A 20,485-nucleotide genomic window follows, 5' to 3' on the forward strand; every position below is an offset into this window, starting at 1 on the left:
CACGTCTAGAGGTAGAGCATCCTTTGGCTCCGTGGTGCTCCGGAATATCCTTCCATGACGGCCGCCCAAGACTCAGGTAGCTGGGGACTCTGTCCCACAGGTTGCTGACAAATGAATCTCCTACTTCAGATTTAGAAGTTATGTACTTACCATAACATTCCATCTGAGTAGGTGGATTCATTTGTCTGCAACCATCCCGCCCTCCTATCCCCCTGGCCTTGTCAGTTTCCTGCATAGAATGTGTTACCCTTTTCTAGGGTATTTGATACAGGGCAAACTCGATCTGAGGTCATGTAGGGAGAGCAGGGCATTATGGGTGAGGGGAGGAGCTAGAAGCTGGGATCCATAGCTGGATAAACCATGCCGGTTCGGATCCGATATCGGATCCATAACCCACAGGTTGCAGACAAATGAATCCACCTACTCAGATGGAACGTTATGGTAAGTACATAACTTCTAATTCCTGCAGGGGTAGGGTTGAAGGTATGTGCTTCAAGGAGGCCATAGTACATGGGCTGTGTATGCGAGAATGTGGTTGCATCCCCTGTTGTGTGGTCACGACATATAGCTGGCTGCCAATTTGCCCTGTCCGGACAAGGTCATGTGTCATTTGGGGACATATTTTTGGGAGAGGGCTACGGTAGATCTCTGTGACCCTGAATGAGATGTGTCAGATATGTCCACAGTGGAGCTGGACAAGCTCATACATATTCATATAGGACCTTCCACTGCCAGGAATGGAAGTGGTGGTGGAACCAAAAGAGCATTGCCTATGTTCGCATGAGGAACTGTAGCCAGAGGCAGAGGCAGTGATGCAAGAAATGTCTCATCTGTGTCCACAGGAGTGACCACTGAAGTGCAGGAGTCATTCATATATGCAGAGTGGCTGTTTACACCTGCAATGTGCAACTGCTTCCCACTTCAGGTATGCCTGCCACATATAAGCAGCTGCAGGAGCCCAGTAATGGCTACCAAGTGACCTGCCATTCCTTGCAATGATTGAAGATATTCGGGCTATGGATGTTTTCATGCAGGCAATACAGCACAACAAGCATAGCTGACATGCTCCAAGTCCCATCCATTTATACATGGGCCACAGCCATTCATATTTACTAGCTGATACTTAGGGGGAACTTCAACATCATGTAATAACTGTGCCTCAGGATAATGGACAACACACTGTCTCTCTCCCCAATGCCATCTCTGTGCACCTCAGAAGTTGTGTATCCTTCTTGCAGTGACTGCTTTTCTGCTGTCTGTGTACAGTGTGTTGGACTCGTATAGATTGAATAATCATCATCAACCCCCTTTCTCCCCAATTTTCTACATGGGGTTGGGGTGTTGCATGAACTGTCACCACCTCTCTCAGTTTAACCCCATTCTTCTTCTTTCTTTGAGATTTGTGCTTGACTCTCACAGGTCTTTTATGCAGTCCATCCATCTCTTTGCTGTACATCCTAATTTCCTTGTATCTTCTTCCTGTCCTTCCTGAATCCTCTTCAACAAGTCATCTTCTGGTTACCTACATATGTCCCAAACCACCATAATCTCTTCTCTTTGACCTTCTCTGCAATTGAAGTACTTTGACTTCTGCTCTGATGTTATTATTTCTTCATCTCTTCCACAGTATGCATCTTACTACCTGCGTCAGGCACTTTGTCTCTGCCATTTCCAGGTTCCTCAACTTCTTTGCCTTCATTATTCTGGTTTCTCTACCATACAGAAGTACTGGTCACACCATAATTTTGTACATATTACTTTTCAGCTTCTTTAGCATTCTTCTGTAACACACACCCTCTGACAATTTGTGCCAGTTGGCTGCAACGCCTCTGATTCTAGCTTTGCCCTCTTCATCCAAGATATTTGGAAGCTGTTAACCTGTTCCACTGTTATTCTTTCTGTCTCAATTTTCAGCTTCTTCTGATTTTCCCATTTGCTGCATGACAACTGTCTTATCTTTATTGATTTTTATCCACTGTGTCTTCACTTTTGCTTTCTATTCCTCTAGGGCCATAGTTTACCAAGATACAGGAACCACAGCAAACTACTTAGTTACCAGTAACTCTGCTATAAGGAAACCTCCACTTTCCCCAATTTAGTGTGAACTCAGAGTTGGTATATATAATTAGTGAAGAGTGTAGGGGCACAGCCCCCCACATATGTAATGTCTGGTGGTCGGTGAACAGTACCCCACACCCTCCGCTAATTATATATAACAACTCTGAGGTTGCACTAAATTGAGGAAAGGGCAGGTTTTCTTATAGCTAAATTTCCAGCAAGTAATATGTAGTGGTTCCTCTTTGTTAGCCAACTATGACCATTCTATGATTTTTTTTTTTAAATATGTGTGTTCGGTAATATTAAAGTTTGATGGTTGATGTTCGAGTATTAGCTGTTCGATGTAACTTTTATTTGATGGCCGAACATAGACCCATGTATGCATGTGTATATTTATATATGTGTGTATGTATGTGTGTGTATGTATGTGTATATATAATATGGGTCTACTGCTTTACATCGAAAATACACTTCTTCGAAAGAGAGCAGTATACCCTACACTTCAGCAAACGTCCACTTAAACGAAAGTGCACTTTCGCTGAAGTCTAGTTCCCCGGGCTACCCCCCCCAAACCCCCCCCCCACTAAAACATGTTTTTGCAGGGGGGGCAAGCCCCCCTGTACCCCCAATGTGGGGGGCTGTGCCCCCCACACTCCCCCTACTTAAATATACCAACTCCGAGATCGCACTACAGCGGGTAAAAGGGAATATTCCCATTCCGTGCTGTAGTGTGACTACCAAAGTCAATGTTCAAATTTTCACTACTTCGAACAAGTGGACTCGGTGAGGTGGGGTTCGAAGTAGTGAAACTTCGAACATATTGACAGATCCCGTGTATATATATATATATATATATATATATATATATATATATATATATATACACACACACACACACACATATATATTTAGTTTTGTCCTGCACCTCCACCGTCATAAATACATGAAAAAGAAAACAGCATAACTGAAGAATGTTTCTTTCTGTTTAGTGCATGTAAAGGCTTTTATTCTTCCTTAGTTACACTTGTTACACTTGCATATGCTTTCAGAAAAAACCTGAAACACAGAAGGACATCTCATGCCAGCAGCAGGCCAGCACCAGTAAAAAGATGCAGCAGCAGAAGTCCTCTGTAAAACTGACATCATGGAATCAGTTCTCAGAAGATGAGGAGCTAGAAAATCTGTTCACAGAGTCCCAGTCACAGGTAAGAAAGGGATTTGATATTTTTTTTACATACTACTACTCATGAGGATGGGACAGTCTTTCTTCATTAATAAAACCACTTGGACATTTCTGGCTTAGAAAAAATCAGTCAAGTAAAATTTCACTTTTACAAAGGCAAGGTTGTAACAAATTGTAGTTGTCCAATGCATTATGATCCTGGACACATCACTTACATTCTTTATGCATCTGGATCACTCCAGGAAAAAAAAAAACTCTGTTCCTAGAGTACCTGCTTTGTTAACATAATTAAAGTAAATGAGTAATTGTTTATAGTTTTCTTTGACTTGGGTTAAAGTTCAAAATGGTGGCTATACTTTTTGCCAAGAGGGAATGCTTTATTTTGTACCGATATGTATTTTGTTCAAAGGCTGTAATTAGTGAAGTAACCTGTTCCCCCCATGAGATGAAGTAGTTGTATAGTAACTGTTTTGTAGTGCATGGAGTGCTGTGATTATGCTCCTATATTCAGAAAAAGACAATACTTTTAAGTTCTAGACTGGCGCAGGACCCAGTCTTAACAGTTGTTAAGCACCTCCTCCAAGAAGATCAGGTCTCACACAAATGACAATGCTGGACAGCAAACCATAGAGGCGTATCTGAAAAAATAGTTTCATTTTTGCCTGCTATGTCTTCAGTCTATCCCTTTCTTAAAAATATAGCCATGACGTGCGTTATTGTCAGTTTGACAGCGCTCACTAATTGTTTTACTGTCTGTGAATCCTAGCAAAGCACTTCTCATTGTTTTTCAGTTTTTGCTAGAACCAGTAGTACATCGAGAAAAAATTTCCATGCACTATGAAGAATTATGATTGGGTCATTGATCGTAACCCTGTAGTATGTATTCGTGACATGGATGCAAAGTTTCACCTCTGTAGTGATTTTCTTGGCATTCCTGTCTCAAACACATAATAAAGTGGCTACAACCACCATTCCACCCATAATCCTCAATATCCCATCTGTAGAAATGTCAGTTTTTTTTTTGTTTAGATTTTAATAGGGCCTTCAGAGGGTATGGTTGTTTGCACTTGGAGAAGGGTGCATGTTTGACTCCTGTCATGAAAAAGCAGATCGCGGGATTTGTTAAGCTAAACACCGACCTTTCATCATGCATCCATTTAAAATGCTAGGAACTCAGATTTAGAAGAAAGCCTGGTATTAAAGGCCTATGGATACTTCACAATGAAGCTGGGAAAGGGGGCTGTGCTTCATTACTAGACTGATACAGGTAATAACTACAAAGAATGAAGAAGACACTGGGCTGGATTCAATAAAGCCTACACTAAGTGTATACTGTTCTGAGGAACAGACAACACAAGCATAACACACCCATTCTTCTTCTTAATTTTGTTTTCCTACTGATGTTTGTGCTGCTTTAAATATTGACAGGGCTTCATAAAGGTTACCACAAAGTGTAGACTACATGTACACTTAGTGTAATCTTTGAGTGATTAGAAAACAAAAAAAAGAAATAAAAATGTTATTGAATACATATCGTGTACATTTAGTGAAGGCTTTATTGAATCCCGGGGACTGTCTGTGCTAGTAGAAGGAAGACTACAATGTCCTTAAGTACACTTGATTAATTACTGGGTTACTGAAACTAAGGTGACAATTACTGCATTGTTCAAACATTAAGTTTTATGTAACCCATTTATTTCAATACTTCCACATATAAGCTGCTCCCTCAAACACGTTTAACCTTCTCTGAAGTGCTGCAACTTTACTCTTAATATTTCTAATAGAAGGGTGCAGGAATAGTTTTTGAAAGAGGGTTTGCTAACATTTGCAAAATGTAAGTTTGCTTCTATTCTAGAAAAGAAAGACTTGAATATGGGAGTGGATTTGTGGAGAAGGACACAAGCTTTCATGATGGATCTTTTTGGTCCACCCAAGGAGGGTGGAGTGTAAAATTAAACTGAATATGAATGAAGAGGATTAAGTGTTATGGAAATCACACAACTTCTGTATCCTGTTTTATCCCATATGTCTGATTCTACTGATGGGACATAATCCTAAGCTATCTACCTTGTGAAATTATGACAGGATGCCAGCTGTTACCATAGCTCCAAAGGAGGATCTAGATCTGTAATGTTTGGAAAAGGTATACAGTACAGACCAAGTTGTTACTGTTGCACAAACATTATCTACTGAAGAATATTTAGAGGGGGCAATGTATGCACCAGTCTGGTTGAGTGAGCCTTGGGCTTCACTGATAAAGGCTTGTTTCTCCTGATGTAAACAAAAGTTATATATTCTGATAGCCATCTGGAGAGACTTTTTAGTTTACTATGTTTCCTAGTCTGGGGAGGACAAAGGAAATAGAGTTGTGAATCCTTTCTGATAGAGTTTGTATGGTGAAGGTAGAAACTTTACTGCCTATAGACATCCAAGGTATGAGAAGGTACTTGTCTCTGTTAGAATAACTTTGGAAGCAGACTGGAAGATGAATGGATTGGTTGCAACTTTTGGAATGAAAGAAGGATTGGTTCTTAATGAAACTCTGTTTCTGGGGAAAACTAAATGACTAGGTATTGAAGAAAGTGCGTGCAGTTCTGACATTTTTTTCATGATAAGGTGATAGCTACTAGAACAATGTTTTCCAATAGAGGAATTTCATTTTGGCCAAGGAAGCTGGTTTAAAGGGTGGATTTGTTGGTGTTTCCAGTATGAAATTAAAGTCCCAAAAGGCTGCTGTGTCTTTGATAGGGGGATGCAAGGGGAAGATTCCCTTGAGGCAAGCTTCACATAGTTTTTGTGCTGTGAGGAAGGAAAATGGAAATCATGTTTGAAATTTAGAAATGGCTGCTAATTAAACTTTAATTGTTAAATAAATGGAGCCAGCATCAGCGTTGTTGCAAAGAAATGAAGAATGAAAAGGGATAGGGGAGGAGAATGCCTCTATTCCTAGATTATTGGCCCAAATGGAAAAACACTTCCACTCTCTCTGAGAGACTGACAGAACCCGAACAATTTTTTTAATAGAGTAGGATCAAAGGCCATTATTAGAATTGGAGAAGACATGCAGTCAGCATGAGGGAAGAGAATGTTTACATCAGGTTGTATGGATGGGATAGAAGATCCAGTTGTGGACTGATAAGCTATTTTTGCTTCTTCAGATGACGACCAGTGAGGGAAACCACATTTGCCTAGGCTAGAAGAGTGCAATGAGGATAACTTTAGCCTTGCACAGAAAGGCATCTGCAGAAACTTGGTGATTAGGGGGAGGGGACAAAAGACGTAAACAAGTCTAGGAAGCCACTGACAGACCATTTTGTGATCCTGGGGAGGTATGCGTGCAAAGGAGCTGCTGCATTTGTTGTTGGAAGGAGAAGCAAAGAGATAAGGCTGATCCCAACAACTGAACATCTGTTGTGCTGCTGTAAGATTGAGGGACAACTTATGAGGCATTATAATAGATCTGCTGAGCCTATCCACAAGACATTTGACATGTCCCAAAATGTGTATTACTATCATTAATTACTATGACAATATCACCCATTACCCCATACACATGGCCTTTCTGCATAGGATATATGATATGGTTCCCCCTTGCTTGTTGATGTACTAGACCACTGATATATTTTCTGAATCAGCTGTGATCACACCTAGAGGAAGGCACTCTTGAAGGGCCTGCGGTGCAAGGAGAATTGCTTTCATCTGTAGGGTATTGATTTTAAAGGTAGTCTCTAACTCTGTCCAAGTTCCTTTGACCATTTCAACATCAGAGTCCCCTCCCCCCATTAAGAAAGGAAGTGTTTATGGTAACTGTGGTCAAGGGAGGGGAGAAGTATAAATGATCTCCCCAAAGGAACTGTTGGAGAGACTAGCCACCAGTTTAGATGCTGTCTGCAGACTGGTGACAGACAAATTAGAATGGATATTTAAAGCCCTGAATAGAAGAGGTAACTGTACATTCTGAGTCCGTTGCAGCACCCATATCTAAAGCTGTGCGTGAAGGACTGAAAGAAATCCTTGAGCATTTAACAGTAGAAAAGCTGGGGGAGTGTGATGATCCAGTAGAGTGAATATTGTCTTTAAGGATAGCAGCCCTTCATCTGGTAACTTAACTATACAAGATTTTGTGTTCAGATGACAACCAGTGAAAACTAATCTTCAAGTTATTTGAAGCTGAGAGTTTTCTGTTTATGGACAGGCATGATTGTTGCAAGCAGTATCTTGCAGTTGAGAGACTCCCTTGTGGAGCAGCTAGGAGCCAATCATTCCAGTCATATAGTTATGATTATACATGGATTCCCATTTGAGATTTAGATGGGTGTGACTACTGCTGTGCACTTGGTAAACATCTAGGGGGAGCCCTAAGATAAGTCCAAAGAGCAGAGCACAAAATTTATAATGACTGTCCTCCAGCTAGAAGCATAGGTGCACCCAGGACTACTTAACAATCCTGTTATGGAGATAGGCATACTGAATGTCTGTTAAGCATATCCATTTGTTGTCTTGCAGGCAGGGTTAAATTATATGCACCATGACCATCCTGAATTGGGTCTTTTTGCATGTGCAAATTTAGGCTGCACAACTCTGGGATTAGCCTGAGGTTCTTTGTTTTCTTTGGAACCAAATAAATAAATAAATCTGGACTAGAGCTGGCCTGGCTAGACCTCTTGGATGGCATTTTTTTTTCTAGGTTAGTGATTTCCTTGTTTGCACAGCAGCGGTGGCCTTCATTTTTCTGTCTCCATTTCCATATTTTTCTTGTTCAATTATCAACTTCATGGACATAACGTTAACTATTATAAGCTTGTTACCTGCTTATGAAAACCAGGCTTTCATATAAATTGAAATTTAAAGTTGGTAAGGTTATCAGCAGACCTAATCTTTGTAGAAATCTTTCTGAAAACAAATGTCTTTTCCTAAAGAAGTAATTCCATTTAGTAACAATCATACAGTATTATTGATCCTTGCAACAGCTGTATAAACTGCTTCGAGATGTAGTAGCAGAAATGTAACAGAATCTTAAAATACCATATAATCTGTCTCAATCTGTCTCTTAGAATTCTGTACTTAATGGAACTAAAATTCAGAAATTTTAACTTAATTTCATAGCAATGATCAATACATATTCCTATGTTTGAAGATGATTTTTTCGTACAGTAGCAAAAGATTTGGTTGTGTTCTAGTTTTGATCTTTCTAAGGCCATTCACAAAGATACTAATACTTAAATCTACACTGAAGTATGTCGTGATCAATGTTTCCAATTTCTACAGTCAAAGTTCCTAAGTCTTTCACACTGGAAACCTACTTTAGTAGAGAGCTACTCAATAGAAGGAGAGCTTAATATCCCCGGAACCAAACATCACGGCTTGCTTTTTTTCCAGTTAGTCTTGAATATGTTGTACTTGCACCATATATTAAGTGGGTCTATATTGTAATGTCGAAACTTTAAAAGAGCGAACGCTCTTATATCGACACGGAAATACCAAACTGTCAATGTTGAACGGCCAAAAAATGTTTTTCCTGGGGAAAAAAATCTCTGGGCTCAAAAAAAAACCCGACAAAATGAAGTTGGGGGCTTCCCACCATGCCCCCCACAGCCCTTACTTATATATACCAACTCGAGATCACACCACAATAGAGGAAACTGCAAAGTTCCAACAATGGCCCAGCGATTTTTTTTCCCTTGGAAAAAAAATTGCTGTTTTGGCCATTCGGCATTCTGTCGGTTTGGTTTTTCCATGTCAAAATAAGAGCGTTCGCTGTTTTGAAGTTTCAATGTTACAATATAGACCCATATTAAGCAAGCAATAATGCCCATATAGTGGGTGTTATGGGGAAATTATAGGTTCATAGTTAAGTACTAGGCAGGATGCCCTTGTGGGCTGTTTTAAGCCTAGATTTTCTTTTTGTGTTCAAATTAACCTATCCCATTTGGTTATATATTGACCTTACCCCACCCATCCCATTCTTGATAATTACATATTGTACCTAATGAAAATAACTGGAAATCATACCAAAGATAATTTGAGGGGACTCGTGCATGGGATACAGGATTTAGGAACTACTACTGTCCATTAGTAGTACAGTGGCTGTTCTGGAGTAAATTTTCTGTTTCCTATCCATAGATCCAATTTGTGCTTGAATGTGGACAGTGATGAACTTTGTTTAATGTGGATGTTACAGAGCAGCAGCATCCTTTATGAGATATACCTGTCCCTCCAAACCATTCTGTTTATGTCGCAGAAAAGATTTAGAACCCTAGACTTGAGTATTTCTGATGCCACTGGACTTGCAGTAAATCCATCAGTACTGGTTCAGAGGATGCCTTGTATACCAGACACAAGCCATCTGTTAGCCTTCTGTAGTATACAGAGTATAGTGACAGGGCTTTGAGTCTGTCTAGGCAGAACATGTTGTTTAGACCTTATATCTGTTTAGTTTGGTATCTCTCTGGCTTTCATGTATTTGACAAATATATCCCAGAGGAGGCATTTTATTCAATGACTGGCCTAAGAAAGCTGAGTAAAGGGGGACAATGACATCCCTACATATAGACGTAGTACCTTTGTTTATAAGCTGTGCAGTGTAGAAGGACTTTCTTATGACAACACACGCATGTTGGTCAAATAGTAAGTTCCCAAATTCTGAATGTCTGGGTCATCTGTTAGGGACATATTGTTAATGTGGTAGTTCTTTACGGTAGATAACTTCCCAAAGGATACATTAATGCATATTTTGGCATTTAGTTTCAGTCCGTAATTTTGACACCAGTTAGTTATTTGGGACAAACATTCCTGCAGGATGGGTAAGTAATTTGTGAATTCAGTGACTGCTCCTAGCATGCAGTCATCTGCAAACTTAGTCAGCCATCGCCTTTTAGTATTGGCTTTTACTTCAGAAAATTAGATGACAAACGACAAGGGTCCTGGCACAGAGTCTTGGGGGACTCTACTGGTGATTAGTCTCTCTGTGAAAGTAGCATCCCCTATTTTAATTTCCTGCATCCTAGCAAAGAGTCTTGGGGGACTCAACTGGTGATTAGTCTGTCTGTGGAAGTAGCTTCCCCTATTTTAATTTCCTGCATCCTATCTGTGAACCAGTTATCAAACCCAATTTATTTAGCTTTTCTACTATACCTGAGAAAAACACCATGAAATACTTTCACACACAGGCTATCCTCAAAGAAAGATCCATAGCAAGTCCTAAAGGGAATTACAGTGTACCACAAAACAAAAGCAGATAAAATCAACATTATCAAGATTGTAAAGAGAGCATTTGTGCCAGGAGAGCAAGTCCTGATGTACTTCTAAATGTGGGGGTTACAGTCCCACATTTATATGCTAGCTAATGCTAGAGGGAGTAGCTGGAGAGCAGGTTGTGGTTCAGGAAGGAAAGTAAACCTCATCATCTATCCGGACGTTCGAACGTTTTTATATTAAATCCCTTTAAATATTCAATCATTTTAAATCGAGCTGCTGGCTGCTGAGACTTGTCTGCATATATCAACTGGACACAAGCCGATTTAAGTATATTTTTCTCTGCACTTATTTAAGATTTGAGTCAGTAAATAGTGTGTATTTGATTCAGTAAATATTGTGTTTCTGTCTCTCTGCAGTTAAGTTGCCTGAAGTGTGAAAAAGTGTAGCCATCTGGGCTCACTGAAAGTTGTTAGACTCCTTTGAAATTCCTTTGTTAGTGCTAGTTAGCTTGGGGGTTTCTGCTAGCAATTAAATCTGTGTTGGTTACATTTCCAGTAATCATTTTAAATAGAGTTGCTGGCTACTGAGACTTGTCTGCATATATCAACTGGACACAAGCTGATTTAAGTATATATTGTGTCTTTGATTCAGTAAATTTTGTCTCTGTCTCTCTGCAGTTAGTTCTCCACCCCCCCCCTCCCTGTTTCTTGTTGTGGTGTTAATCTTGGTGGCTTTGGAATTGCCCGCCCCTGCTGTAAATCTCTCTTTGCACACTCCTCCTGGACCCATCTCATTTGCTCACTCAACTGAGTACAGTGAGATCATATTTTGATTTTGGATACTTCTACCAGTCCCATCTCCTCTGTGATGTACAGAGAGAGCACTTGGGAAGGACATTCCCCTATAGTATCTTAATCTGCTCTGTTTCCTCCGTCTCAAAAAAAAAAAATTGTACTTCATCTGCCTTTACTGTAGTTGTGTTTCTTCCTACTTTATTACCTTATTTTGCTTTTGCCTCTTCTTAAAAGTACCCAATTGAATTTATTCTGCTGCTTTTATTACTTCTTGTTAGTAGCCTGATTAAATTGTAACTGTTATTCTAAGGCCCTTGATTTAAGCACGTGGGCTTCAAACCAGTTGTTTTATATTAAAAAGGTTTGTGGTCTGCACTATTGTGGCAGGACAGGTAGCGTACATCCTTTCTAAGTTGGGAACTGCTGATTGAAGGCTCAGTGTCTGGTATTCTAAAAGTGTATTAGTTCTGGGTTAAGCACTTGGGCTTCAGGCCAGTTATTTTACATTAAGAAGGTTTGTGGTCTGCACTCTTGTGGGAGGAGAGGCTAGATTCTGCCCTTCTGAGCTGGGAATTTCTGGTTAAAGGCTTATTGCGCATGTTTATTTGAACTGTTTCTTTCTGAAATCGATATGCCTTGCTTGCTGTAGCATAAACTAGATTCAGGCTGGCTGGATCTAGCTTTGTTTGTATAACTTGTGCACTGATCCAGGCCGTCTTTTTTGGAGAAGGTTTCTCTGTACCCTAGTGACAGGACTGTGCAGTTAGAACTTGTCTGATTGAAGACTGTTGGAACAGGGCTCAGTTTTAAGATTTTTAACTGGTTAATTGGGTAAAGTGTTGTTTTGATTGTATCTGCTCTATTTTCTGGGAGATATTTCTGAACTAGTATAGTCCAGTTTTCAGGTTATTGCTAAATCCAGGGCTGTGTTACAAGTTTCTGTGTTGCCATACCTTACTTGGATAGAAGGAAGTTTCTCTGTTCATCTGTGAGAGAGGGGAGCTTTGAGCAGGCTATCTGTCCCTGGATTCAGGCTGGCTGGATCTAGCTTTGTTTGTATAACTTGTGCACTGATCCAGGCCGTCTTTTTTGGAGAAGGTTTCTCTGTACCCTAGTGACAGGACTGTGCAGTTAGAACTTGTCTGATTGAAGACTGTTGGAACAGGGCTCAGTTTTAAGATTTTTAACTGGTTAATTGGGTAAAGTGTTGTTTTGATTGTATCTGCTCTATTTTCTGGGAGATATATATATATATATATATATATATATATATATATATATATATATATATATATATATATATATATACTTGTTTCTCGCCTTTCTGAACTAGTATAGTCCAGTTTTCAGGTTATTGCTAAATCCAGGGCTGTGTTACAAGTTTCTGTGTTGCCATACCTTACTTGGATAGAAGGAAGTTTCTCTGTTCATCTGTGAGAGAGGGGAGCTTTGAGCAGGCTATCTGTCCCTGGAGGAGTGGTTTCAGCCCAGAAGTTAGTAGTTTATTGGCCATTTTGGGCTAGTTTCTCTCTCTTTCACTTCCCTGCTATAAAAACCTCATTTGTGCGGTTTTTACTCTTGTATTCCGCTCAGCATATGCCTTCCAGGTGTTCTGCAGAGTCTACAGCAGCAGAGAGACAAAAGAGTGACTTTCTGCTTTTCTTGCTGTCTTAACTAATTCTGCCTAAAACGCCAGGTGTTTTTAGTGAATCTGTGATTTAAAAAGTTTGTTATTGCTACATATTGTACTTATTTGCTGCCTGCACTTGAATTAAGTCATTTTTGTGTTTAAATAATCTGTTTAACTGTTGTAGGCTACACACTAAAGTGCGATAGTGTCTTCTGTGCATTTAAAGTGTTGTTTTGATTGTATCTACTCTATTTTCTGAAAAAAAAATATATATATACTTGTTACCCGCCTTTCTGAGCTAGTATAGTCCAGTTTTCAGGTTATTGCTGAATCCAGGGCTGAGTTACAAGTTTCTGTGTTGCCCATATCTTACTTGGATAGAAGGAAGTTTCTCTGTTCACCTGTGAGTGAGGGGATTGAGCAGCCTATATGTCCCTGGAGGAGTGGTTTCAGCCCAGAAGTTAGTAGTTTATCAGCCATTTTGGGCTAATTTCTATCTTTCACTTCCCTGCTATAAAAAACGCATTTGTGCGGATGTCCTTCAAGAATGCAACTGCAGTCATAACATGTGGGTTGTCCTGCCTCAGGCAGCCCTCGGTCGGCCAGATTCCAAAGTCTGGGTCCGGCGTCGGCTGGTGTCTCCTCCTCTCCGACGTCACAGCGGCTGGAGTATAAAGGCATCGGCCGACGCCATTTTCTTCAGTCTTTCTTGCCGTGCGGTGCCCGAAGCAGAAGCAGTTCGCAAGTGCTGGTCGGTCAGCTCCTGTATTGTACAATACCGAAGTCATCAAAAAAGCTAAGTACCCCGTTGGGGACCTTTTCTTGCCTCAGCCGATGTCAGAAATTACTGAAAAAGTTAACAATTGTATTTCTTGTGGTAAACAAATACCTCATAAGGATTTCCACTCTTACTGTCTACCTTGCCTTGGCCCAGACCATGACGTCTAGCCTGTGCTCGCTTCAACAAGCGCACTCTCAGGTGCCGGGCGGAGTTCGCTGAAGATTTTTTCGGCAATAATTTTGCCTACACCATGCCGTCGGAAATTCCGACATCGCAAACTCCCAAAAAGCGAAAAGACCGGGACCGACATCCTCGGCCCGCGTATACCACCGACTCCACGCCAAAACCTAGCGCGAGTGCTCAGGTTCCCTCTGAGACGGTATTTCCACTGCTCCGAACCGAAGACACCGCATTACCGACGACTCCTATCACAGACATTTCTCCGACGCCAGTGGTAGATTTTCCTCTGGATACCGAAACCGAGGAAATGCCCGAGACCATTGCTGTAGACAAGGTCACTCCTGCACGTGGAGCTGCCAGGCCCCCGATGGCCATGTCTATCAAGGCCTACACTAGGGCTAAGGCAGCCAGCAAAACTAAGCATATTACTTCTAAATCCTTACCTCAGCCGACTCCAGAGACACAAATTATGTCCATGGCTGCTGATTTAATTTCCATGATTAGAGGTTCACAGGCCCATCCTGAAAGAGGATCCCAGCCTCCTCCTGATAAAAGGCCCCGGGTAGAACCCTCTGACCCCACTCCTTCAGATGAAGATTCTGAGGGCTCTGTCCACTCTGATAGCCAGGAAGAGCTCTTTCAAACCTATGAGGACTCAAATGCAGAAGATTCCATCCCCTCGGCCTCCCCTCCGGAGGATATTTCTTTTGGGGAAGTTCTGCACACCATGAGGGAACATTTCAAGTGGCAGGGCCAGGAATATTCTGATTCTAGGAAACGCCTTAGGACTTTCCTTAAGAAGCCTCAGCACAGGCCCTTGGCTATTCCACCTGTACTTGATGTTCTGGATGATTTGTACTCTGACTTTAGTACCAACCCTGATTCTCTCCCTCCTGCTCCAGCCAAGCCAGACAGGTATTACAGGGTCCCAGAAACTCATTCCCATTTATTCAGGGCCCATACTCCTGATTTGGAAACTATTTCACAAGGGCCTAAAGGAGTTCCAGCCTCCACCTCCAAAAATCCTTTGCCCTCCAACAGGGAAGCTAGGTCATTAGAGAGATGTGGTAAAAAGGTTTACACATCCACTACCTTATCTATGAGAGCTTTAAATTGTCTTTTTCATATGTTACAATATCAGGATTTTCTGTTAGAGGATTTACAAAAAACCTTAGCCACTCCTGATCCTTTAGACAGGAAGACTTTGCAGGAAGCTGTACATAACACTCAGCAAGTAAGCAATCACTTCCTGCAGTGTGGGTATGATGCACTGGAAGCTTCATGTAGGGCAGCTATGACAGGGGCAGTCATTCGTAGACATGCTTGGTTAAAAGATCAACCTCTACCAGATCATGTAAAAGCAAAACTTCTGGATGCACCTTTGGAGAAGAACAAGTTTTTTGGTGCAAATGCTGAGGATGTGTTAAAGACCATCGAAGAAAAAGCAAAATCAATTCAGACTGTGAAGGATTTCCTCCAGGTTCAACCCCCCCAGATTCAGTAGGAATTGGCCTTCAAAAAACTGGTCTTTTCCTAATCCAGAAAAGTTTCAAAGGGGTAAGAACAGACGTGGCCGAGGAAGAGGCCAATACAGAGGCCCTTACAGGGGACGACAATGGCAGCCAGGAAACCAAAGAAGTGACGCTGGGGTTTCACCTGCCCCACAAGCTCAATCTCAATGACTTTCCTCTGCTACCGCCTACCAGGGAACAACTAGAAGCTCCCTTGGGTGGGAAATTATCTCTGTTTGCAGAAAACTGGCACAGACTGACAAAGGACAAATGGATTTTGGACATTATAGACCGAGGGTACAGGTTTCATTTTCATACCTTACCAAGAAAACAAGGCATGCCAAACCTACCTCAAAATCAGAGGGCAGAGGCCATCAAGCAAATCACTCTGCTTACTCGGATGAAAGCAATAGAAAGAGTTCCACAACAAGAACAAGACCAGGGGTTTTACTCAAGACTGTTCCTTGTTCCAAGAAAAGAATCTCAATGGAGACCAATACTGGACTTGTCCGCATTAAACACATTTCTCATAGTACCAAAGTTCAAAATGCTGACTCTACAGCAACTCCTTCCCATGTTGGGCAAGGGGTCGTGGCTGATTACTCTGGACCTCAAGGAGGCATACCTGCATGTCCCTATCAGACACAGCTGCAGAAGATACCTCAGATTTCTTGCAGGGCCAGAGCATTATCAATTCTCAGCATTGCCATTTGGCTTATCTACTGCGCCCAGAGTATTTACAAAATGCCTGGCTTCAGTAATTGCTCATTGCAGGCTCCAGGGTATACAAATTTACCCGTACCTGGACGACTGCCTCATACAAGCGGACGACAAATTGATGTTGACAAAAACCTGGATTATGTCATACGATTACTTCAAGCTCTGGGATACACAGTCAACTTCCAAAAGTCAAGACTGCAGCCATCCCAGCAAATAATCTTCTTAGGAGCCAAACTAGACACAGCCTCTCAGATGGCTTACCTGACAGAAGACAAGCAAGAGAAGTTAACTCATTATTTCAAAGGTTTAGCAAAACTCACCCAGATGACTGCAAGGAGATTCCTACAGGCCCTGGGTTACATGGCATCTTGCATTCTCCTGGTTCCATTAGCAAGACTACACATGAGAAAGCTTCAATGGTACCTAAAAAGCATTTGGTCTCAGCACAGCAACAACTTGGAAACAATCATTCCACTACTTCCATGCCCACAAAAGGAATTCCTATGGTGGGCCTCGGTGAGCCAGGCAAACACAGGTATGTCATTCAAAAAACCTCAGCTAACACAGACCATGACTACAGACGCCTCAGACCTTGGAAGGACAATGGTCTCCAAAGGAAACACATCTGCATATAAACCAAAAGGAAATGCTGGCAGTAATGCATGCCATCGAGGCCTTTCAACTCCAACTCCAGCAAGGCCATTTACTGATACGGACAGACAACACCACTGTGATGTGGTACATAAACAAGCAAGGGGGCACCCACTCTTACCCCCTATGCAGACTGACAATGCAGCTTTGGGAGAAATCACTGAACCTAAACATCCATTTACAATCCCAGTTTGTTCCAGGAAAAGACAACGTGTTGGCGGACAGCCTAAGCAGGAATTTCACAGATCCACACGAGTGGAGGTTACATCCGAAGGCCTTCAGACAACTCACTTCGACATGGGGCAAGCCAGAAGTGGACCTATTTGCCTCTCACCTCAACCATCTTCTACCAAAATTCTGCACAAGGACATACCATCCAAAAGCTTGGAAAACAGATGCCTCTCATTCAACTGGAGCTCCATAGCAATCTATGCATTCCCACCTCTGCCACTGATGACCTCAGTATTACTAAAGATCAAAGCAGAGAAACCCAAGGGAATCATAATAGCTCCAGACTGGCCAAGACAACACTGGTACCCACTACTACGGAGCATATGTCAAACCAGGAGGTGGGCCCTTCCTCAGTGGCCTCTACTTTTGACTCAACACAACTTCGAAACACTGCATCCAAATCTTCAGACACTACACCTAACAGCCTGGGAGATCCCATAAATAACTTCAGCTTATCTCTCTCCAAGGAAGTTCAGCGGATACTAACAGAGGCTCGAAGACCATCCACCAGAAAGGTTTACTTAGCAAAGTGGAAAAGATTCAGCAACTGGAATACCAGCAAGGGACTTGATGCATCATTGTTGAACATCCCAATCATCTTGGAATATTTGGCAGATATGCTAAAGAACGGCCTCTCATATTCTTCCATAAAGATACATGCATCTGCTATTTCAGCTAGATACAACACTGGTCCTCCTGTTTTTTCTCACCCCTTACTAAGGCAATTCCTCAGGGGAATCAAGAACATTAAGCCACCAAGAAAGGCCCCAGTGCCTGCCTGGGACCTCAATTTTGTTTTAGAAAAACTGACTCTACCTCCATTTGAGCCAGCAGCTTCAGTGGACTTGCAATTTCTCTCATGGAAGACAGCCTTCCTGCTGGCAATCACCTCAGCAAGAAGGGTTTGAGCTACAGGCCCTAATGGCAATACCACCCTTCATTATTTTCACAGAGACAGGGTTTCATTAAGGACCAACCCTACTTTTATGCCAAAGGTGGTATCTAGGGTTTCTTTAAATCAAGCCATCCATCTGCCTGCTTTCTTCCCCAATCCTGAGAATAAGGGGGAAAGACTGTTGCATACCTTGGACATTCACAGACAACTTTGATACTACCTGGACAGAACCAAGGCCAGTAGGAAGTCTGAACAACTTTTTGTAGCTTACGCCCCTGCAGTCCAAGGAAAAGCAATTTCAAAACAGACTATTTCTAAATGGATTGGGCATTGCATCAGACTCTGTTATTCCTTTCATGGAAAGACTGTTCCAGCCAATGTCAGACCACATTCCACCAGAGCTACAGCCACCTCTACAGCATTCTTAAGAGGGGTGCCTACCAAGGACATTCTAGAAGCTGCTACATGGAGCTCCGTGCATACATTCTCCAAACACTACAATCTCCCTCTATATTCCAGATCCAGACCAGGCTTTGCTTCGGCAGTCCTGCAGGGTTTGATTGCCACATCATCCCTTTCCTAGAGCATACCTCCTCCCCCAGCTAAGCTATGGTATTCTACCCACATGTTATGACTGCAGTTGCATTCTTGAAGGACATAGTACAGTTTTGTACCTACCATAAATGTAGATGTCCGATAGACATGCAACTGCAGTCGGATTTTCCCTCCCTCATACCCCTCTATGCCTAGGGTCCACTCCTATCCCTGTTTTTCTTAGCTGGGGATATCTGTTATAGTGTATTTGTTTTATTGCTCATTTATTTGTTTGGAATCCTGATGTCCTTCAAGGATACATCTGCAGTCCTAACAAATGGGTTGTCCTGCCTCAGGCAGCCCTTCGGTCGGCCGGATTCCAAAGTCTGGGTCTGGCCTCGGCTGATGTCGCACTTCACCCGACGTCATAGCTGCAGTTAACCGGGTATAAAGGCATCAGCCGACGCCATTTTCCTCAGTCTTTCTTGCCGCGTGGCGCCCGAAGCAGAAGCTGTTCGCAAGTGCCGGTCGGTCAGAACCAGAGATTGCTACTACCGAAGACTTCTAAAAAGCTAAGTACCCCATTGGGGACTCTTTCTTGCCTCAGCCGATGTCAGAAAAAGTGAATAACTGTTTAACTTGTGGGAAACAAATACCTCATAAAGATTTCCACTCTTACTGCCTACCTTGTTTAGGCCCAGACCACGACGTAGCAGTTTGTCTAGCCTGTGCTTCCTTCAACCGACGGACACTTAGACTTCGGTCGGAGTTTGCAGAGGAGTTTTCGCCCGCTTTTGCTTACAACATGCCGTCGGAGACTCCGACTTCACATTTAGCTAAAAAGCGTAAGGAAAAGGACCGACACTCGCGGTCCGTGGTTTCGGCCGAAACCGCGGTTAAGCCAACCGCGAGTGTCTCGTTTTCGGCTAAAACCGAGTCCGCGGTTCTTCCTTCGGCCGAAAGCATGCCTCCTACAACCGAGGCCTCATCCAGCATGGCTGAATCTGCTACCGATATTCCACCTGCTCTTACAGCTTCTCAGGATTTATCAGATACTATCCCTTTAGATATATCTACTCCTGCACGTGGAGCTGCTAGGCCCCCTGCATCCATGTCAATTAAGGCTTTTGCCAGGGCTAAAGCAGCCAAATCAACAAAGACTGTGCCTGCTAAAACCCCCTCTCACAGGCCTAGCTCTAGTACTCAAATGCTTAGTCTAGCAGAGGATCTCATTTCTTTGATCATGGGATCCCAGCCTCACCCTGACAGGGCCTCTCACCCCCCTCCAGAGAAGAGGCCTAGAGCAGAGCCCCCTGAGCCAGTTTCTACAGATTACTCTTCTGATGATTCTGAAAATACAAACCCTCCAGAAGGCCCTTATTCTCCATATGAGGACTCGGATGCAGAAGACTCCATTCCTTCTGCCTCTCCTCCTGAGGAATTTTCTTTTGGGGAAACCTTGCATGCTATGAGAGAACAATTTCAATGGCAGGGCCAGGATTTTTCAGACTCTAGGAAAAGGCTTAGGACCTTTTTACATTTGCCACAACATAGGCCTTTAGCCATTCCTCCAGTACTTACAGTTGTGGATGATGCATTTAATGATGCTTGTACTGCTCCTGACTCTCTTCCTCCGGCCCCTGCTAAGCCCAACAGATACTACAGGGTTCTGGACACACATTATCACTTGTATAAGGCTCCTATTGCAGATCCTGAAACTATTTCACAGGGCCCCAAAGCTGTAGCAGCTGCCTCTGCCAAAAACCCCCTCCCCTCTGAAAGGGAATCTAGGGCCTTAGAGAGATGGGGTAAAAAAGTTTATACTTCTGCTACTCTTTCGGCTAGGGCCTTAAACTGTCAATTCCACATGATTCAGTATCAGGAATTTATGTTAGATCAGTTAACTAAAAAACTGTCCTCGCCTGAACCTTTAGACCGAAAGTCCCTTCAGGAATTGGTACATAACATTCAGCAGGTCAGTAATCATTCCTTAAAATGCGGCTATGATGCACTGGAGGCTTCCTTTAGATCAGCTATGACTGGTACAGTGATCAGAAGGCATGCATGGTTAAAAGAGCAGTCCTTACCAGACCATGTAAAGTCAAAGCTCCTAGATGCTC

At 42.4% G+C, this 20,485-nt stretch overlaps 1 protein-coding gene across 1 annotated transcript in view; it reads left to right on the forward strand.

The window, feature by feature from the left end:
* The window catches only part of WRN (WRN RecQ like helicase), a 2,579,924-nt gene that overhangs the window by 2,481,958 nt on the left and 77,481 nt on the right, over positions 1-20,485 (forward strand). The window contains 1 exon segment of the mRNA XM_044059154.1: positions 3,108-3,263. Coding sequence (XP_043915089.1) covers positions 3,108-3,263 — 156 coding nt within the window.

The sequence above is a fragment of the Protopterus annectens genome, chromosome 17.part0, assembly GCF_019279795.1.
Source record: "Protopterus annectens isolate FY-2018-M chromosome 17.part0, PAN1.0, whole genome shotgun sequence".
Classification (NCBI taxonomy): Eukaryota; Metazoa; Chordata; order Ceratodontiformes; family Protopteridae; genus Protopterus; species Protopterus annectens.